Source organism: Cryptotermes secundus, unplaced genomic scaffold (genome assembly GCF_002891405.2).
Source record: "Cryptotermes secundus unplaced genomic scaffold, Csec_1.0 scaffold230, whole genome shotgun sequence".
In the NCBI taxonomy this organism is placed as follows: Eukaryota; Metazoa; Arthropoda; class Insecta; order Blattodea; family Kalotermitidae; genus Cryptotermes; species Cryptotermes secundus.
In genome coordinates this window covers 681577-701463 of record NW_019722429.1, presented here as the reverse complement: position 1 = coordinate 701463, position 19887 = coordinate 681577, and the positions used below count along the sequence as shown (strand labels likewise).

The 19887-nt window shown below is 37.0% G+C and overlaps 1 protein-coding gene across 3 annotated transcripts in view; it reads right to left on the bottom strand.

Moving 5' to 3' along the window:
* Positions 1-19887, bottom strand: part of LOC111861334 (ribosomal protein S6 kinase alpha-5) — a 465639-nt gene that overhangs the window by 5980 nt on the left and 439772 nt on the right. For all 3 annotated transcript variants that reach the window (XM_023845812.2, XM_023845813.2, XM_023845811.2), the window contains exons 8-16: positions 16533-16683; positions 15286-15447; positions 13662-13781; positions 9538-9759; positions 8017-8187; positions 7093-7299; positions 6389-6539; positions 5568-5782; positions 1389-1494 (exon numbers count right to left, since the gene is read on the bottom strand). In XM_023845812.2, the coding sequence (XP_023701580.1) occupies positions 1389-1494; positions 5568-5782; positions 6389-6539; positions 7093-7299; positions 8017-8187; positions 9538-9759; positions 13662-13781; positions 15286-15447; positions 16533-16683 (1505 nt within the window). The remainder of the gene's footprint in view (positions 1-1388; positions 1495-5567; positions 5783-6388; positions 6540-7092; positions 7300-8016; positions 8188-9537; positions 9760-13661; positions 13782-15285; positions 15448-16532; positions 16684-19887) is intronic.

Sequence of the window (19887 nt, the reverse complement as noted above, 5' to 3'; positions counted from 1 at the left end):
GAATGATATGAGTGAGTGAGGTGAGGTGAGTGGAGAGGAGTGGAGTGGAGTGGAGTGGAGTGGGTTGAGTAGAGTCGAGTGAGGTGAGTGGAGTTCGGTGACTTGAGAGAGGTGAAGTGGAGTGGAGTGGAGGTGAGTGAAGTGGAGTGGAGTGGGGTGGGGTGGTGTTGGGTTGGGTTGGGTGAGGTTAGGTGGGTGAGTGAGTGAGTGAGCGAGCGAGCAAGTGAGCAAGAGAGAGAGAGAGGATAATACAAAGCAATGAAATAAGGTGTGTGACTGTTGCCTGGATTAATCTCACTTAGGAATAGTTCCAGTGGCAGTCCCTAGTGGCACATTGATAAAATATAGCTTTGAGGCTTTCATGAAGACAGAATTCTTCACAGTGATGGAACTTTGTGACCTATAAGAGGCACGGGATTTGACTAGCTCAAGATGGACTCTGGTCTATGGTTGATGGTTAATAATGCTTGAATCAGATTATGTAACCTGAAACAGCTCCTTCTGCAAATGGAGAAATCAACCAATAAAGGGAAAAATGTACTTTCCAAAGAACAGGACTAGAAATATGTTGATCACTGAAAGTCATACTGGCAAAGTAAATCCCTCCGGTTTGGATCTCTCAAAGAGACATGACATTATCTCCCTCTTTTCAATTCTTTTTTTTTTTTTTTGGTATGATTAACTTAGCAGTTTTAAAAATATCCTAGCTATGCTACCCTGTTGAAATCTCAAAGGGAAATTTTAAAAAAATCATCAAAAATGTACCGAACTTAAATAACTTTGAAAAGTTCTGGAGAGACAGTTACATTTATACCAAGATATTAAACTTGACAAAACAGCAATATTCATTTTGCAGTGCTGCTATCAAAAAAGTGACAATGTACCTACTCCCTTAGTGGAAAAGCACTATCTAAGGAATTGGGTGAGAGAAAATAAAAGTAATGTAGCGCTCATTTCATTGGTTATGCAATTGAGGATGTGATCAAATGGAAATTCAGGCTGTTGAGATTAAATTCTTGAGAGGTAGGGTAGGAAAAACAATAGCAGCTAAAATTAAAAATGAGAAGGTGAGAAAGGGAAAAATCCAAAATTTATGAACAGATTCTTATGTTTTGACCATACTATGAGAAAGAATGCCACAGAATTCTTCAGAGTGTTGGTATTACTACTGAGGCAGAAAAGGCTACTCAGACAGCCAAGGTATCATTATGTGGATCAAGTGAGATGTAAAGTAGAAAAGAAAAGATTAGAATGAAGTTTAGTACAAATATTTGGAAATTCAAGAGAACAGGCTTGAGCGAAAAGCTTTATGCAACAGTCTATAGTCTCTGGACCTATTTCAATTTGTGTAAATTTGTTTATTCTTAAACAAAATTAAGGTATCCCACCTGAGGAACTAGAGGTAGAAAAACTGCTAGAAGTAGAACAGCTACGTGCATCAGTTGACGACTTCTTCATCCGCCTCCTCTGTGCCAGCTTAGCATTCATAACATCCTGGCCACAATAAAACAATATTCAGTTCATTGCAATTGCACTTCAGAGAAAGAAGCATGGAAGAGATGACAAAACAGAAAGGCCAGTACAAAGCAAGCTCATTCTTGCATCATAACCTCTCTACATCTTCAAACATTTTGATATTTATGAAATACTTTAGTCAGACTATGGGGCTTTTATCCAGTCTGATGAAAATCACTTGATTAAATAATATACACATTTGTTCAGAGCCAAATACAATGATTAGAATGTCCCTGGAAAATACTCATCAGACACACTGACCATCCTACTATCCTTTAAATATGCTTGGGAGAAATACAAGAATACACCCATAACAAAACTAGAAGTTGACTTTGATCAACAGGCCCACACTTCACAGCTTTTGAACTAAATCGTGACATGTACTTCACCTTTGAAAATAAGTGAGATACCAAAGGAAGCAAGATTTTTCAAAAGTGTAAATTAAAAAATTATGGGTTAGTAAAACATGAACTCCAGAACTGAGTATGAAAATGCAACTTGTGGGATCATTCTAGGTTGCAGGATGATTTCAATCTGATCCAGAAAAAAAAACAGCAAGGCATCATGCCTCACACTCCAGTCCACTGGATTTCATGGTTTGGAACAATGAAATAAAACTGACTTTGATCCAAGGTTAAGGTTCCCAAGTGTCCCATTTCTAATAATACATTCCACATTTTGCACACTGGTACCCATGAAAGTTTATTCAAACTAACTTTTATAGTCATGTAAAGTAGCGTATGATTTTCTTAAGCTTCTAAGTAGTCTGTTCAATGACCTTAAGTTGCTTACATGCTAAAAGAAAGAATCCTCTCCACCCACTGACTTGAGTCAAGATATTTAAAAAAGAAAATAAGTTCTATCACAAAAGAATCTCTCTCTCTAATTCTAAGAATCTTGTGATTCCTATAATACCCAGTAAAAAGTATTTTAAAAACCATTACTGTTGGTACTGTGGCGTATTTGTGCTATGCAGGACATCCCCTCCCCAGCTAGTGGTGACGTAACACCTTCGGAGCGTTGCCATTGCGTTGACGCCCACCCCGTAAATCTTCATGGCATAGTTGTTAAATAGTTAAGCAGGGGAACAATTTTAGATTTTTATATTACCGTATTTACACATGTATAGGCCGCAGCACAATTTTCAGACAGAAATTATAGAAAAAATAATTTTCTTGGAATATTATTTCAGGAGTAGAACACCCTGTATTACTAATTATGAATATAATTTTTTTTTAAATGAAGTGTGATTTCGAATATTTCGAATATAAGCCGCAACCCAGTTTTCCTCTTGAATTTTTGGCAAAAAATGTGCGGCCTATACATGCGTAAATACGGTAATTATATTATGCAATGCCTCCCTGGAGAGACTTTCTGGGCTACTGTACTTCCTTAACAGAAAAATTTAAAATATTATGCCACTACACACCACTTCAGTGTTGTACTTTTAACATCCTAAAATGGACAATACCAACATGGCAGTCAAACCAGCCTGTAAGGTGAAGGTAACATTGGTGTCATTTAGTCTAATGCCTTGAAATTATGCATGATATTCTTTGAGAAATACACATCTCTGTTAAGATAATTTTTTGCAGTACATAAAGCAACGAAATTACCTATGATGACACAATAATATTACAGAATACAACTATACAGATTCATGGGTATAGTTTATTCCACTGGTGTAACTAATCATGATACTGAATACAAAGATTGAAATAAAACGTTTGTATAAAGCCAGCAGCTTGTCAATGCAGTGTAGATTAATTTCTTTGACATTCTTTAGGAACAGAGAGAAAATACTGTACATGCCAAAAACACACGAATATCGTGCCTTTTTCATGAGGGAACTACAGGTGGTATGGTATCCATATATATTATAAACAGGGTCATTTTCATTAGAATGTAAAAGTAAAAGTAAAGTAAAGTAAAGCTATCCCTCTAACGCCGTGAAGGCCCATAGGGTTGTGAGACATTGAGGGTCCCACATTATCTAGACAATCAGCTCAAAGATGGTAGTAAGGTTGTCAGCCTTATGCGCCGGCCGCATTTTACTCCCCAGGAAAATTATTTAATTAATTCCTGGTACTCATTTCTGTTAGAGGCTGAGTAAACGACCTTCCAGCTTATAGCGTAGCATCTCAACCACTACGCTACCGCGTGCCCCTTTCATTAGAATGTGGTAACTTAAATGTGTTCATTTGACTGTGTTACCAAATTAGTCAGTTATGGGTACAGTTTACATGCCAATTACATACATTGTACTGTGAAGCATATTGGCAATTTACAAACATATCTTACACACATAACATCAAAATATTGTATGTATTCCAGTTGTAGCATGTAAGGCAACTTGTAATGTAGTGTATACACAGAAATATAGGTGGGATGTTATCTACTTCATGTGTTATTTCAGTTCCATACAAGCCAATGCATTTATTCTCACAAGTATGAATGTACAACAAACTGTGGGCAGAATGTCAGTGGAGCTTGTCAGCTTGCAGTAAATTTTGAATGCAATGTGGGTGAGACTTGTGAGTGTGCACTAAATTATGGAAAGGACTTATGTTCCTAAATTAGCAGTTGGTTCTGAATTGGGGAGGTTAGGTACATTCAAGAAAGCCTCTAACTGTTTGATTCAAATAATGCTAAAGATGATGAGAATGCTGCATTATTCTTTATTATTTTCATAACTCTGTCGCAAGCACTTAAAAGCACTGCCATCTTATATTACATGTACTTGGATGCGAGAGGTTAGATTTTTAGTTATACATAGGGCAGTCAAAAGTTCCCGGAATTCTCCTGCAGATGGAGAAAGAGCGATAAGATATAGCACACACTGTTGTGGTGGGAAGCTCAGCATGTCTGCTTGCAGGCGCAACAGGTCTGAACAGGTTTCAGTGTGCAGTGTCGTTACTGTTCCATTTGAATTAGACTTGAGTGTTGGTCATTCGGCGCAATGTTGCAGTTCGAACAGCGTTCAAACGTCAAGTTCATGTGCAAATTGGGAAAATCTGCTTCAGAGATGCTATCGGCCCTGCAGCAAATTTACAGTGATACTGCACTAAAGAAATCTGCAGTTTATGACTGGTTTTCCCGGTTTAAGAATGGGCAGGATATGTTAGAGGATGACCAGTGCAGCAGGAGACCTTCGACATCCAGAACCAAAGAAACGATTGGAAAAGTGCGACAACTGATTCGATGTGATCGAAGAATGACCATCGCGGAGTTGGAGCAAGAAGATGGTACTGTTACTGGCCATTTCTACGTGCAAGTTTTGCAGAGGTTGCACGATGCTGTTCAGAGGAAGCGATGTGACAAGTGGCGGGGACAGTGGTTTCTGCATCACAATAACGCACTGAGCCACACATCACTTGTTGTGCAGCAATTCCTCACCAAGAAAAACATTCCTGTCATCACTCAACCACCGTACTCTCTGGATCTCACTCTGAGTGACTTTTGGCCATTCCCTACTCTGAAAATGGGCCTCAAGGGGACACGTTTCACAACCACGGAGGACATTAAATCGAATGCTACAGCTGAGCTCCAGAAGATTCCAAAAGAAGCCTTCCACCATTGCTTCCAACGATGGCAGAATCGATGGAGCAAGTGTGTGTGTGCAAGGGTCCTATTTTGAAGGTGATTAGGTAAGCGTTGCCATATGTCCTACCATTAGAGTGCTATACCACCATTCCAGGAACTTTTTGACTGTCCCTCATATATTTAAACCATTTTCATATCTTTCAAGTATCTGTTAGGACTTGCATTTTTACAAATTTTATATATTTTCATAATACTAACATTGTACTGCATGCTTTACCTTTGTTTGTCATTACACAATTATTTATTATTTTTTAACATCACAAGTGTAAATGAATAACAAGAGGTAAGTGAGAATTCCCTTATGCCTTGATCTATTATTGGAAAAAAAGACCATTAAAAATGAAGATACAGATTTATGCTACAGGTGGAAATGTTTGTACATACTTATAACACAACTTTACACATTATACATAGAACCAAGACTACCAAAAAGGAATCACACTACTGACCTGCAGTCTGAATCCTTCCCGATGAGCCTGATGGAAAGCATTAAATGTCTGCTTTACACCTATCTCTGCTGAACGAGCTGAGGATCCAGTAGTCAGGATATCTGGAGTCATAAGCGGTGTTGAAGAGTACAGTTTCACATTATTTCCTTGTAACCATTCGTTGCTGTTGAGATCACTCATTCTCAGTCTCTTCTTCGGATCAACTGTGAGAAGACCTATGAAAGAGATCACTTGTATTAACATCATCATTGCAGTTTGCATAATCTATCACTTCAGAGCTAATTAAAGTTAAGTACACAGTATAAATATTACATCTTAATGGGCAATAACTGGACTCAAACTCAAGACATTTAGAAAAATTGTCCATATTTTGGGAATCTTATGATTTCTTATGTTCCTTCACATTGCAAGATCTAACAAATTCTATCTTTATAATCAGCAGTGTGGTATATACAAATATATATGATTTCTGTCTAAATTGGTTGATTTATTCACGCATCCATTCACCTACATCCATCCATCTGCCCATAGATCTTCTAAACATAAATCTGCTATTCATATAAACTGATAAAGGAAAAAAGAGTATCAGTACTTATGAAAATCAGGTTTCAAATACAAATACAAAACAGAAGTTGATCTCAAAAACCATTTTACGTTAATTTAAACACAAAATTAGAACCATCCTTTGCTACCTGTTAAGGTTAATTCTATCTTAAATAGACTTTAAATAAAAATAAATACATTTGTCATCAAATATCAGTATGTTGCTGTAAAAAATTCCTAATTCTCCTGTCTACTGATATATTTATAAAAATTCTTACCTTTGGTCACATATTTTGCTTCTGCTGAAACGTGATTCCACGCATCAGCATGAAAACTGAATTCTCCCCCTTTGATCCTGGCCATCACAGCTGCTGCACTGTCATCTCTTGATCGAGCATGGAAAGGGGCACGCCCAGATAACATGGTGTACTGTAAACAAAATCAGTACCATGTTGCATATTAATTCTTGGGACTTCTTTCCAATTTGATTCTAAGGCAGTCTAAATGTGACTTTCTTAATCCCTTGTGGCCTACTTTACCTTTGGGACAAACCCTAGCCTTTCACTGTGTACACAAATGAATCTCATTAGTGGTACTCAGTGGGTTAACCATAACACTTTCAATCATATACAGTACTTGAAGCTAAATGTGCACTCAGCAATATACGAACTTCCGACTTTACAAATGTGCTTAATTACTTACTTACTTACTCATGGAGCTGAGCCCTTCTAGAGGAGCCGCCAATTCTGCAGCTACTCAAGAATTTCCCAGCATTTTATGGAACCCAAAGGTTCATTTCTGACACTAGTTAGGGGTGGGTGGCTCTCTTAAAATGCACTTCTTGTTATAGTACTGATAGAAACCCAAAACATGAGTGCTGTTACAGTCATTTGTTATATATGTTATGCTAAAGTCATTCTTTTTTTCCTCTCATCTGTTTAACATATTTTTAATATATCAGGAATACTCTGGATGCACTCACCAAGATCACACCCAGGCTCCACAGATCACAGTTCTCATCATACCCATCAGTACCATTACTGAATGCCTCTTTAAGCACTTCAGGGGCAGCATAATGCAAAGTAAAGCAAGGTGTGTGCATCGGCTCTTTCTCTTGCTTCAGTCCCGCAAATCCAAAATCAACAATCTTGATATCAGCCTGCTCTGAATCATCAGTGAAAAGAAGATTCTGCAAGCATATTAAAAAATCGTTATGCATCAACATTAATGTTACTGTTCTGCTCTGGGAGATATGTTAGCTACAAGAAAGAGTGAACTTCAGTCCACTAGACATACATCATGTTTCACATAAAATTTTAAAATTTTGTGACAGTAAAAGGTTAGATAGTGACCTGCTTGGTTGTGACACTGTGAAGCCATATAAGCGATTTCCAGTGTTCTCGAGGAACCTATTGCTTCCATCATAAGGAGAGATGGAAGTAGGATATTCCTCTAAAAGATGATACATGAATATGCATGTTGCAACCCACAAAAGCATAATTAAAAAACTGTTGTTATATTTTTTCGTTTTCTCTTCACAACAACAAGGAACTTCCAAATATATTATATATTTATTTCATCTTCATCCTTCTGTTACCTACTATCATTTTAATCTGGTTTTACAAATAATGAATGAATATATGTAGAATTAGTTAATTCACTAATAACTAAAACATCATTCCTACATATATTGCTGTTGTGTGGACTTCAAGCCCATGAATAAATGAATTAATGACTGAATGATATTTCTCGAAATAAATGACTACCTCTGTAATTTTTACATTATAAATCATTAGATTCCAGAGAGGACTGCTCCTCAAAGCAGACAACAGCAAATGATTACTAAGCAGAGGTGGAAGAGACTAAGGGCCTACACCTTTAAATATGATGATGGTACTCAACATACCTCAGGCTTGAGATCTCGGTGCACAACCCCACGAGAGTGCATGAAGTTGACAGCTGAGATGAGTTTCCTCATAATCTGGCTTGCCTCACTCTCGGTGAATCTATCCTTTTTCCTAATTCTCTCTAGTAGTTCACCACCATGTAATAGCTCCAAGACAAGGTATGTATGAACCTTGGAGGAAAAAAATAGAATTACCTACTCAAATAAATGTGATGAGTTCTGTCTCCTGGGGTATAATGCTGCAAAGTTCACTGAAAGTCAACTGACATTTCCAAGGAACATGTCACTCCCATCTTTAGGTCAAAGAATAAGCCAAGCTAGAAACCAGCAGGAAGAAGATAGTAAGCTTGGTTGCCTTTCAACAGACTACACAGCGTTATATCCCAAAAGACAGAACTCTTCATAACCACTGCTGTGAGAAACCCAAATCCTTCAAATAACTGTGTATAGATGGACACAAACTTCTGATCAGAAAAACTGAAGGAAAGAGGCCATATGGAGGACCTAGCCCTAATTGGAAATATTAAAGTGCATCTCAAAGAAGCAAGATGGGAGCATAAAGACTGAATTCACTTGGCTTAGGATCAGAGACCAATGGTAGTCTCCTGTGAACATGATAATGAACCTTTGGGTTCCATGAAATTTCTTGAGTAGCTGAATAACTGTTAATTTCTCATAAAGAACTCTGCTCGATGTAGTTAGTTAAGTACTGTGTATTAAGTGGGAATGTGTGACACTCAAATTTTCAAGATCAATTTGATAAAAAATCTTTATTTGAAAGTTGATTTTTCAACCTCAAACTTCATGAATTTTAATTCATCTGCTTTTCCTTTGAGTAGTGGAATGGAATCTATCTAATAAGTCAGAATTTTAATGGTTGGCAATGCTAGTATGAATAAACTTGTCAACAAAATTCCCTTCTCCTGTCCATGGATGAAAAAGGACATCACCTTTGAAATTAATTCTTCTAATACAATAATTTATGGCTATTTTTTACTGAAAACGAATCTGATATCAAACAGATAAGCAGTGCACTTCAGTGCATTGTGAAAAGTGGTTAATGTTATAAATTGTGATTAGAATGAGAGAAAATTGGTTTAGTAGCAGAAAATGTTTGTTCTTGTCTCCACACTCAAAATTGTTCACAATTCTTGTCTCATACTGAAAATTAATTCTGGCATATGCCTAGTATAAAAGAACATTTACTCATACATTCACAATTATGTGACTTCTTATAACTTCAATTAGGAGAAAAGGGAAAATACAAGCCAAGAAAAATTTCCTCAGAATTTAAACTGTAAAACTAGAATCTGTCTACTTATCCTTCACTTACTAAGCATGAACACTTTTAATCTGCTTTGGAAACTCAGGGCTTTGGAGGCATAAAATTCTCCATTCTTTTCTGTCTTCAAATACTATCATATTCATTGGCATCTCCCCAGATAAACATACTGAAAATGATAAAGAGAGAATCTTTCACTGCTGAACATTCAGAATAATACCCAGGCTGTGCATACTCACCTCATCATAATACACTTCATGGAGACTGACAATATTTGGATGGCCCTGGCAGGCTCGAAGTAAATTTATTTCTCTTGTGCAGTCAATCTTGCGAGTCACTATTTTAACTGCAAATTCTTGCCCTGTCTGTCTATTTGTACACTTGCGGCACACTGAGAAACTTCCATCTCCAAGTATGCCTTCTTTGAGGTCGAGTTCATAGTTCTCAAAGAACGGAGATTTCTGTAAAGAGAGAATAAACCCATTAGTCCCGCCAATCAACCCAATCAAAGGAAACTGGTGATTTTTAAAATGCGTTATAGTGGCAACCCCTGAGGATGAAATGGCGGGAACCACGTCATTTGCTAGTTTAACTGATGCTGTTGCAGTAGCTATGGAGCAGTGTGTAACAGTCCAAACCTTTTAATGCTCTTTAATGGATGCTATGTTCCTCTTTAGCCATTTCAATAGAGTGACTGATTTATAAGGGAGACCCATCCATTAGGAAGTTATGACTTTCTTTTCACATTTGGACAGGAACAACTGCCTTGTTTTGTTACCTGCAGCTTGGGTGACCACAAAAGGGACTTGGCCCATTATGAAAAGGCAAGTCTGTTGTTTTCCTAAGATGTAAATGTTGTTTTGCTAATAGGGTAGCTGTTATAAAAGTGTCTTCGAAAGGGTGTAATTAGACCCTAAACTAAGAAATAACCGCTTTCACATGTAGGGTTCCGGGTCAATATCTTTGGATCTCTTTATTCTCAAAGTTAGTAATGTGATTGTCTAGTACTGATGGTATGATGAACTGGCAGTTAAAATCAGCCATTAGAAAACTATTCTTGTCTGGGAGAAAGGCCGTGTGTTCTACAAATCTGTCATCTGTACAGAAAGGAGTACTCTTTTCTGGAAGTAAGATTTATAACCACTTACCACTAAATATTAAAATGCTATCTAAAGATATTAAGCATTTCAAATCGTCATTAAAAACCTACCTTACAGAACATGCATTCTATAGTATTGATGAATATTACCAATTAACTTCCTAATGAATATGGTTCTTTTTATATTTCTTGCCCTTTGTACATTTAGATTAGTTGTAGGAGGTCTTCCCACTGTAAGTTCAATTCATTCATGTTTCATTGTCTTCATTATTATATGGTGTATTTGTTCAAACTGTGTTTTTGTGACACTGTTGTGCAATACTGTGTTTTGCTTTGTGTCTTTGATCAAAATGTGTTTTTGTGACACTGCTGTTATGCAATACTGTGTTTTTACTTTATGTCCTTATTGTGGTCTTTATGAATGTACGTATATATCATTATTTTATGTTTATATTATATTTGTATCTTGACAGGTTCTATATATCCCATAGGTTGGTTTGACCTTGTATGGATTAACAGAATGCAAATAAATGAATGAATGAATGAATGAGTGATGAAGTGATGCTCCCGCAGAATAGAGTGGGCAGAAGCACTTGGCATTTTGAATTCACCAGAGGCAGATGTCATTCGGCTGCGCTCTCCAAGTATATCTAAATTTATAAGCCTGTTTGGTTCGATTAATCTTTGATAATAATAAAAGGGGCACATTACTCAGTACTTGCTAGTAAAGATATAGTGTTTGCTTCTGAAATAAACAATTTGTGATTAAGCAGAAAATAGAGTATTTTATTTCTATCAGTGGACTAGCTTTAAATGTGCAGTCTCCGAGTTGACCCAGTTATTACCATGACACAACCCTGAGAAGAGTCAAAAGTGTTCTACCGAAGCGGGCAAATAAATGAGTCAAGTGTTCTACCGAAGCGGGCAAATAAATAAATAAATAAATATAAAGATAGATAGGGGACGGTCACAAGAAGTGGCGAACAATGGTTATAAGAAGTGACAGCCGAAGAGCGGTTGTACGTGGAAGCACACAATATTGTGTGTTTATTGCTGAAACATTTTTTTTAAGTGGTAACTCAGTTGTTAAAATGCAATGAATATTTCACAAGCATTTTATTATTGCTTGTCATGGAAAGGTTCCTTTACACAATACCATGTAGCGATGGATAGAAAACTTCAGAATGAGTGCTTTTGCATTGAAAAAGAAACCGCCAGGCAATGTACATACAGGGCAATTGCCACAGAACACTGAGGCTGTGAGGCAATCATTCATAAAGAGTCATAGGCATTCAGCCAGGAGACATTCTGTTGCTCTAGAAATATCCAATCACAGCATGAAAAGAACTTTACACAAGGATCTAAATTTCCGTCCATACAAAATGGTGGTGATGCAGGAGTTAAGTGATCATGACATGGCAAATTGTAGGACGGTATGTGAGCATGTAACTGGAAGTTTGTCCAACAATATCATTAATCTTATGACAGATGAAGCACACTTCCACTTATCTGGGTGTGTCAACAAACAGAATTTTCGTTGTAGGGCAAAGAAAAATCCACAGCAGCTCCATCAACAACCTCTTTACAGTGCATGTGTGACTGCTTAGTGTTGAGTGGCAAACTTTAAGAGTCACAGGCCATTATTTCTTTGAAGGTGAAGATGGGCATGCAGTTACAGTCACATCTGCTCATTATGTTGAAATGTTATGGACTTTCTTCACACCAGAACTGAGTTGTTGTGGAATTGAGCTCTCAGCCATATGGTTCCAGCAAGGTGCTGCAACTGTCCACACAGTGAGATCATCCACGGAGGTCACTGTGTACACCACTAAAGCACAGACTATCAATGAATTCAAGGTCACAATTCAGAAGAAAATTTCAGAGATACCAGAAAACATGGTGAGGGGAGCATTAGGACACCAGTGAGCAATGTTGGAACAATCTATATGTAATGATGGGCAACATCTTAGTGATGTGCTGTTGAAAACAAAATTAACAGGGATGTAAAGAAATGTGTGTTGAATAAAGTGGCATTCAATGTTCATTCATTGTGTAACAATAAATTAAAAATTAAAATGAAATTTCTCTGCTATATATACTTTTGAAAATTGTAATGTTCCTTTGCCACACCTGTATAACACAAGATAAAATGTATGTGGCTATGTTATAGTATCAATCATGTTATGCATGAAATCTACAAAGAAAAGAGCAACGCCAATAGGAGCCTGAATATCTATAAATTATGTACTGCAATTTGTAAATATTCAAATACTCTCTACACTCTCACTCATAGAGGGATTTAGTTTAAATGTTACAGCTAGAAATACAAGAATACTAAAGCAGTCCCTTCCAGCCATATTTTATCCAGTAAATAAAGTTCCTAACTCTTACATGTTATACCTGATGGTTTCTATTACATTATTAATACTGGCATCCTTTGAAATTTTTGAGAATTACTTAATCAGCATGTGAGGGTCATGTTTATTTCCACTTGGTCTTCAATGACAGCATCATATGACCATCCAGTGTAACATGCTAATTTAATCAATAAATGACTGATTCCACCTACATGTTTCAGCCATTCAGCCATCCTAAGAGGTGTTCACCAAATTCTAAAAGGAATTAAAAGGGCTGATAGTTCACTATCTGTTACATTACAAACTTTAAAAAATAAACTAAAATTCTACATTTAACAATCTAAGTCATATGTTACTGAATTTCAATAATTTGATACAGGATGTAAAATTGTGGTATAATTCCTTAAAATTAGTAATATAACAGACAGTAAACTGCAAAACTTTCAATTCCTTTTAGAATTTTGTGAATATTCACAAGGATACCTGAACAACTGAAGTATGAAGGGTGAAATCAATCATTTGGCAACTGTGGCATAGAGTGGCTGCACCTTTTTTGTAAGTAACAATCATTGGGAGAAATGTAGAAGTTTAAGAATGAGACAAAGCATGCACCAGTTTCTGTTATTACTTGTCAGAATAACATGGTATGGGTTCACATGACAAACTGACACATGTTTAAGTGTGTATACCACATATTAGTTATAAAAAGGTTGCATCAGAATCTATGTAATTATGGAGCTGTTCAATAATACTGCATGATAATATATTTGTATTCCAAATTTATTGTTGTGCATTCTTCTGAAACTGCATCCTAATGTCTAATTATTGCCTTTCCCCTGATAATCCCTCAGTACATATTCAAAATATATTATTTCTTAAAATTTAATGGACACATATCATCACTTACCCCAAATTTGCAAGTTAAAAGATTTTCTGAGTTCAGGCAACTATCTGCAGTATGCTTCAGGAGCTCATCACTCACTACATTTTCACTAAAAAGGATCGATGGTGACACATATGAATACCCCTGCAAATACAAACAAAGTGTGCTGAATGACATACATCATAAATAAATATGCAAATTCTAATATACTGAATCTCCATTACTATTATTTTTACAGCATTAAGAATAACAATTCTAATAAGGAAACAAACACAATGCTGAACACTTGTATGTACCTTAATTCATACTTCATAGGGCTACAATTTGACTCATAAAATATAAGACATATGTCTCTCAGATATAAGATAGTGAAAGTTCAGCACATGCTACATAAAAGCCCATTATTATGCCTGATCCTGGGTTAGTTCAATCCAATCTACATTACCAACATCAATTTATTTAAGATCCATTTTAATATCATACTTGCATCTTCAACTCTGCCTAGCAAATAGCCTCTTACAAAGATGATTCCACAAAATTCTGTATATGTTCCTTCTTCTTGCATTTGAGCTAATGTCCATCCCATTACAACCTAACTATATTATGAGGAGACAATAACTACAAAATAAATTCTTATTATGTGACTTCTTTTATTCCTTGCTCAGTTCATCCCTATCTAACCAAATTATTTTCAACGGCCAGCTTGTCTTCTATTCTTGGGGTATGAGATCATGCCTCATAGCCATACACAACAATGGAAAAGAAAACTTTTTTTTTTGTGCTTTGGAGAGCAAATGAGAATTCTTTTAGTAACTATCAGCAAACACATCTTGAAATAATTTTTTCCTCATTTCAGTCATGAACCTCATTTACCTTTCTTCAAAGTACTTAAATTCTGAAGAAAGAACAAATCATCACACATGTGGACATCTTAAAGAATTGTGAAGTCAACTCTGTATTATTCCTACTGCTTCCAGTCTGCAATCCATGGCCAAGGGTCTCTGTCTCCTTCCACCCTGCCCCTTGTTAGCCTCCTTTCAATTTAACATAATATAAACTGTGATTTTTCTCTTTTGCTCTAATCTTATATTACAGAGTTCACTCTGACAGCCACAGACCAACACCAATTTTCTCTCTTGACACCACAATTAAGTAAAATATTTTAGTAAATAATTTAAATTAATTCTTTCTCCTGACTACAGTATAATCATTACCAGACTAATTATATTAATACTTCACATAACTATGCCTTGTGTAATTAACATAGAACTACTTTTCTTTATTTATAATATATGTTTTACAAGATAACCTCTTTCACTTTTCTTTTACTATTATAGTCTGCAATTTGGCATTACTATTATTAGTTTATTAATACCCAATTTCTTCCTCGTGCATACTTCAAACAGACTATTTAACCACATTACATGCACACTGACATAACTGCAAAGACAACGGCTAAGTGCACAATTATTACTAGTAGCTAAGCCCATAAGACTATCACAAGAGTATTCATTATTGTAACATAATAACACTTCCAAGACAGCAGTCCCTGTAGTTTTCCAATACCTGTTCTAAAAGCTGGGAAAGCTTCTGATGAAAGCTGTCCATAAGCATTACATGTAAAGTGAGACAAACAATCTTTTCTCACCCTGAATATCTTGTCAAAGTTTGGAGGTACAACATCAGGTGAGTCAGCAGGAATCATCCTGGTGAATTCTTCAGAAAAGTTGCTCACATCCAACTCATTTGCTAACCTGGGTGTAAACGGTGCTGGAACTGCTTTCTTTTCCAGATCAGTCCAGTTCATGCCCTACAAGGTAAGATACAGAGTTAATTATAAATATCATCATCATCATCATCATCACTGGCACGACAGCCCTTTGTGAGCCCTGGCCTTCCTCAGGATTGCTCGCCATTCTTCTCTATTCGATGCTACATTCCTCCAGTTCTTTACACCCAAAATTCTTATGTCCTGCCAATTATAAATATGCAACATAATATTCTCAAGAAATTAATATCTGTTGAGGGTAAACTATGAATATTTCACTCAGTATTATTAGTTCCCTGGACTTTGTCCAATGCCTCAAATTCTAACAAGGAAACAACATATTGGGAGCTGGATCTGCTCCCATCCTCAGTTGGATCTATTAGGAAGAGCTAATCTCAATCACTGAATCTGGATCCAACTGAGTAGGTACAATTCACCAAGGGACTGGAGCAGATTCGGCTCCTGAAATGTCATGTTCTTACTCTTAGAATATCAATGGAAGGTCCAGGAAACTAGCAATACAAGGTGTAACACGTCATCTTCAAGAACAGTTCAGAATATATCAGCTTAAAGACAAATCTAAAAAGGAAAAACTATAAAGATTTTCCAAATAAAGCTCACAGGATGGAAACAAGATTTATGCCTGTTCCATTAGCTACTAAGATAATTACATTTGTTCACAGGGACCTTTGCACAAAAGAGAAAATGAGTAAGGACAGCTGAGCACAGCCAAATTTCAGAGCAAGTTCCTATAAAATGCAGGGTAAATATTCATACAAACCTTCTGAAATTCTGGCATGCCAATATAGTACGTACCATCTTCCTACAGCTGCACTTGCATATCAAAAATGTAGCAAATTAGCTTGGTACCAGTAACATATCAACATTATGCAAATATGTGGAATTCTGTGATAATAATAAGTTTCTTCTGTTTAAATTCTAAATCATGTATTATTGATTTACTACAAGTTTAGATAATGAAGTCCTTGAGGAATACAATGCGGAGGCTATAGTGTGTAAGAATATTAACAGTTATCTTTATTTTCTTAGTACATATTACCATGTACAAGACACAATTCAAAATACATTTTTAAAAGATAACAAACATGTGATGGGTGGGAACTTACTTTGAAGAATGGATGCCTTTTAAGTTCCTCAGAATCCTCTTCTCCTCCTCCTAAACGCTTTCGTGGATCCTTCACTAACAGTTTTAAGATGAAATCTGTCACATCAGCAGACAAATCATCTGGGATGGGAGGATTTGTCATTAGTATTCGGCTGAAAAGGAGAATTTTTCTCTTAATTTTACCATTACTGTCCTTTCATAATTATTGTTTATAAAAGTATCCCAATTTCAAGCAGTATAAAAATTCACAATTCTATGCATACTGGTACACTTCCAACCTGATTTTACCCTGCATTCACAGAGTGATATAACAGATTTCAGTAAAAGTACTAATTATTATTGTTGCTGTTGTTTGTTTTGAGAACAGGGTGTTGAGGAGAATATTTGGACCAAAGAGAGATGAAGTCACAGGAGGTTGGAGAAAACTGCATAATGAGGAGCTTCATAACTTGTACTCTTATCCACGTATAATTAGAACGATCAAGTCAAGGAGGATGAGGTGGGCAGGTCAGGGTAGCACGAATGGGGGAGACGAGGAATGCGTATAGGATATTGGTGGGAAGCCAGGAGGAAAGAGACCACAGGGAAGACCAAGCCATAGGTGGGTGAACAATATTAGAATGGATCTTAGAGAGATAGGATGGGATGGTATGGATTGGATAGATCTGGCTCAGGATAGGGACCAGTGGAGGGCTCTTGTGAACACGGTGATGAACTTTCGGGTTCCATAAAATGCTGGGAAATTCTTGAGTAGCTGCAAAATTGGTGGCTCCTCAAGAAGGGCTCAGCTCCATGAGTGAGTGAGTGAGTGAGTGAGTGAGTGAGTGAGTGAGTTGTTTATTTATTTATTTATTTAATACATTATCAGTAACTTTGATTATACAGTATCAAATAGTAGACTGATAATGAATGAATAATGAATTACAAAAAATGTGAACAGGAGCATGTCATGGGGTAATTTAAGGTACTGTTCCAGCATTTACCTGGAGGATCACAAACAACCTCACTCATAACAGTCAATGTCTCAACTGTGATGTGAGCTGGGCACCTCCCACAGTCAGATACGAACTTTATATTGATACTGGCATGGGAGGAAGGGGGACAGCTTTAGGGGAAAAATAATGTATATTAAATAACCTAACAAGAGATACTGACTGTAAAATTTTGGGAAATGACTAAGAGAAGATAACAGGGACACTGTCTTATATCCTGCTACTTGGAATGTGTGAAGTTTGTTCAGGACAGACTCATTAAAACGATTAAAATCGGAACTAGAGACATATATTATTTCTACTGCAGCCAGTCATAAAATTTGATTGAAAGGTGAAGGAACAATGGATACAGGGCATTTTACTATGATTTATAGTGGAAGTATACAGAATAATACATTTGGGTCAGGATTCTTGGTTAATAACAAATTATAATCCTGAGGTTAACTTTATTCATTCTGGTCCCTCACACTAGTAAACTATTATAGAATAACTGATAACACCATCCAGTGTTGAGCCTATGTCTTCCAAAGATGGTCACAGCTGAACGAAACATGTAAAGGCAGTAAATATCTACAAATTGAATCAAAATGGACGGTGTTATCAATTATTCTATAATAATCCTGAGGTGATTTTCTATGAACCATTGAATGTCAGTCTGTGTGTTTATCAACAATGAGGCCAGCAGCTTAAAGAGAAGGTCAGTATGATCTGACGGACTCTTCATGGGTATATACTATATATATATATATGGGGTTCAATTTTTGTTCCACAGATGGCGTTAACAGTAGGTGGGTATTCTAAAATATGAAAAGCTTCGATTTTCCTCTGCATTGGTATTGCGCTTATTTTCCACTCCCTCTTCTATCTTACTTTCAAGACCTTACATACTTTTCCAAAATTTTCACTGCAAATTTTCCTGTCATCTCTTACTAACAAAACCTGATCTCAGGTATATGTATATAATTGTAGTTACACTGATACAGGTTGTCCAGTGATTGAGGTAGCTCCTTCTGAAAGATCCAACAAAGTAGATGCTTCTAATGGTTTCACCTGAAGACGAAAACACATCCACTTTCCAAAACATTGTATTCTTTAGAATAGTTGAGGATAGACAAAACCCCAAAACTCAGTAATCATGAATATTATGGTTGTTACAAAGGAAGGCGTTGTGAACAAATTACTAGAGTATTCATACTCAAATCCACATCTCCCCTCCCACCAAAAGTTGATAGGCATCTTTCCTGGCAGGATTGAAATAATATGTTCTACGTTAGAAAGAGTTTCTACTGCAGGAAATTTTATTTCAAATCAAGGGGGCAACTTTAGTAAGTTACACATCTATTATAGCAAATGATGAAAAACTCCTTCCATTAGCAACATCATTAATGTGAACAAGACATCTGAATCTTCTAGTACGCGCTGGTGTGGGCACCTCCATTATACTGTGGGGCTTTGAGTCGTTACTTCAATGACAACCCACTTCTTCGGAACAGTTTGTAGGTCCTGAAAAGGACCGTTGGTTGCTGAGATGCTTGACTGGTGAGGTAGCGCGGCGCATGCTGGTAGGAGGGGATGTTGGTTGCGGTGTATGGACTGGCCATAGTGCGGCTGTTGCTTGATCACAGTGCGGCAGATGATGGAGGTTGCTTGATCGCAGTGTGGCAGCTGCTGGTTGAAGTCTGGTTGTCGAGCGCAGTCGCTGGAGTGGAGAGGCAGTAGCTACGCCAGTTGCCCAGTGTGTCGGGCATGACTACCAGTGAATCAAGGCGGCCAAGTTTCCCAGTGAGTTAGGTGTGACCGCCGGACAGCCAGGGCAGTCCTGCCTGGCGCAGTGAAGTGCCTATGCCTCTGAAGACCGAGCACCGGTGACGAAGTGTGCTGTTTGTAGAGTGCTTGAAGACTGCTGATCGTAGACTGATTACTTGCGAGCTTGTGCTCCGCCTTTTATACAATGCGTGATGGCGGAGCGAAAATTTGCTGAGCGCTGGTTGGCTAGCGTGCGTAATGATGTGGATGCGGGCTAGCAGCAAGCGCTGTATAAATACGAACGTTGGATGCAATTTGACTGGTTAGCGCACATGCTGGTGCTGTGATAATATGTGGGATGTTCCCACAATACTCATAACCCAATCTCAGAAAATACTTCAGAGGAGTTATTGACAATTCAAAACCTAAGAGCTAGCCCCACACTACTGGAAAGTTGTGACTTTAGGCACCTATCATAGGAATGATAGCCCATGGTTTCCCTCTACACTGTGAAAATATATAGTCTATATAATCATCCTGTCTTTTTTTTATTTAAAACAACGTTGGAGACTGCATTCTATCTCCATTGTTTAAAAAAAGGATGAAATGTCCAAATAC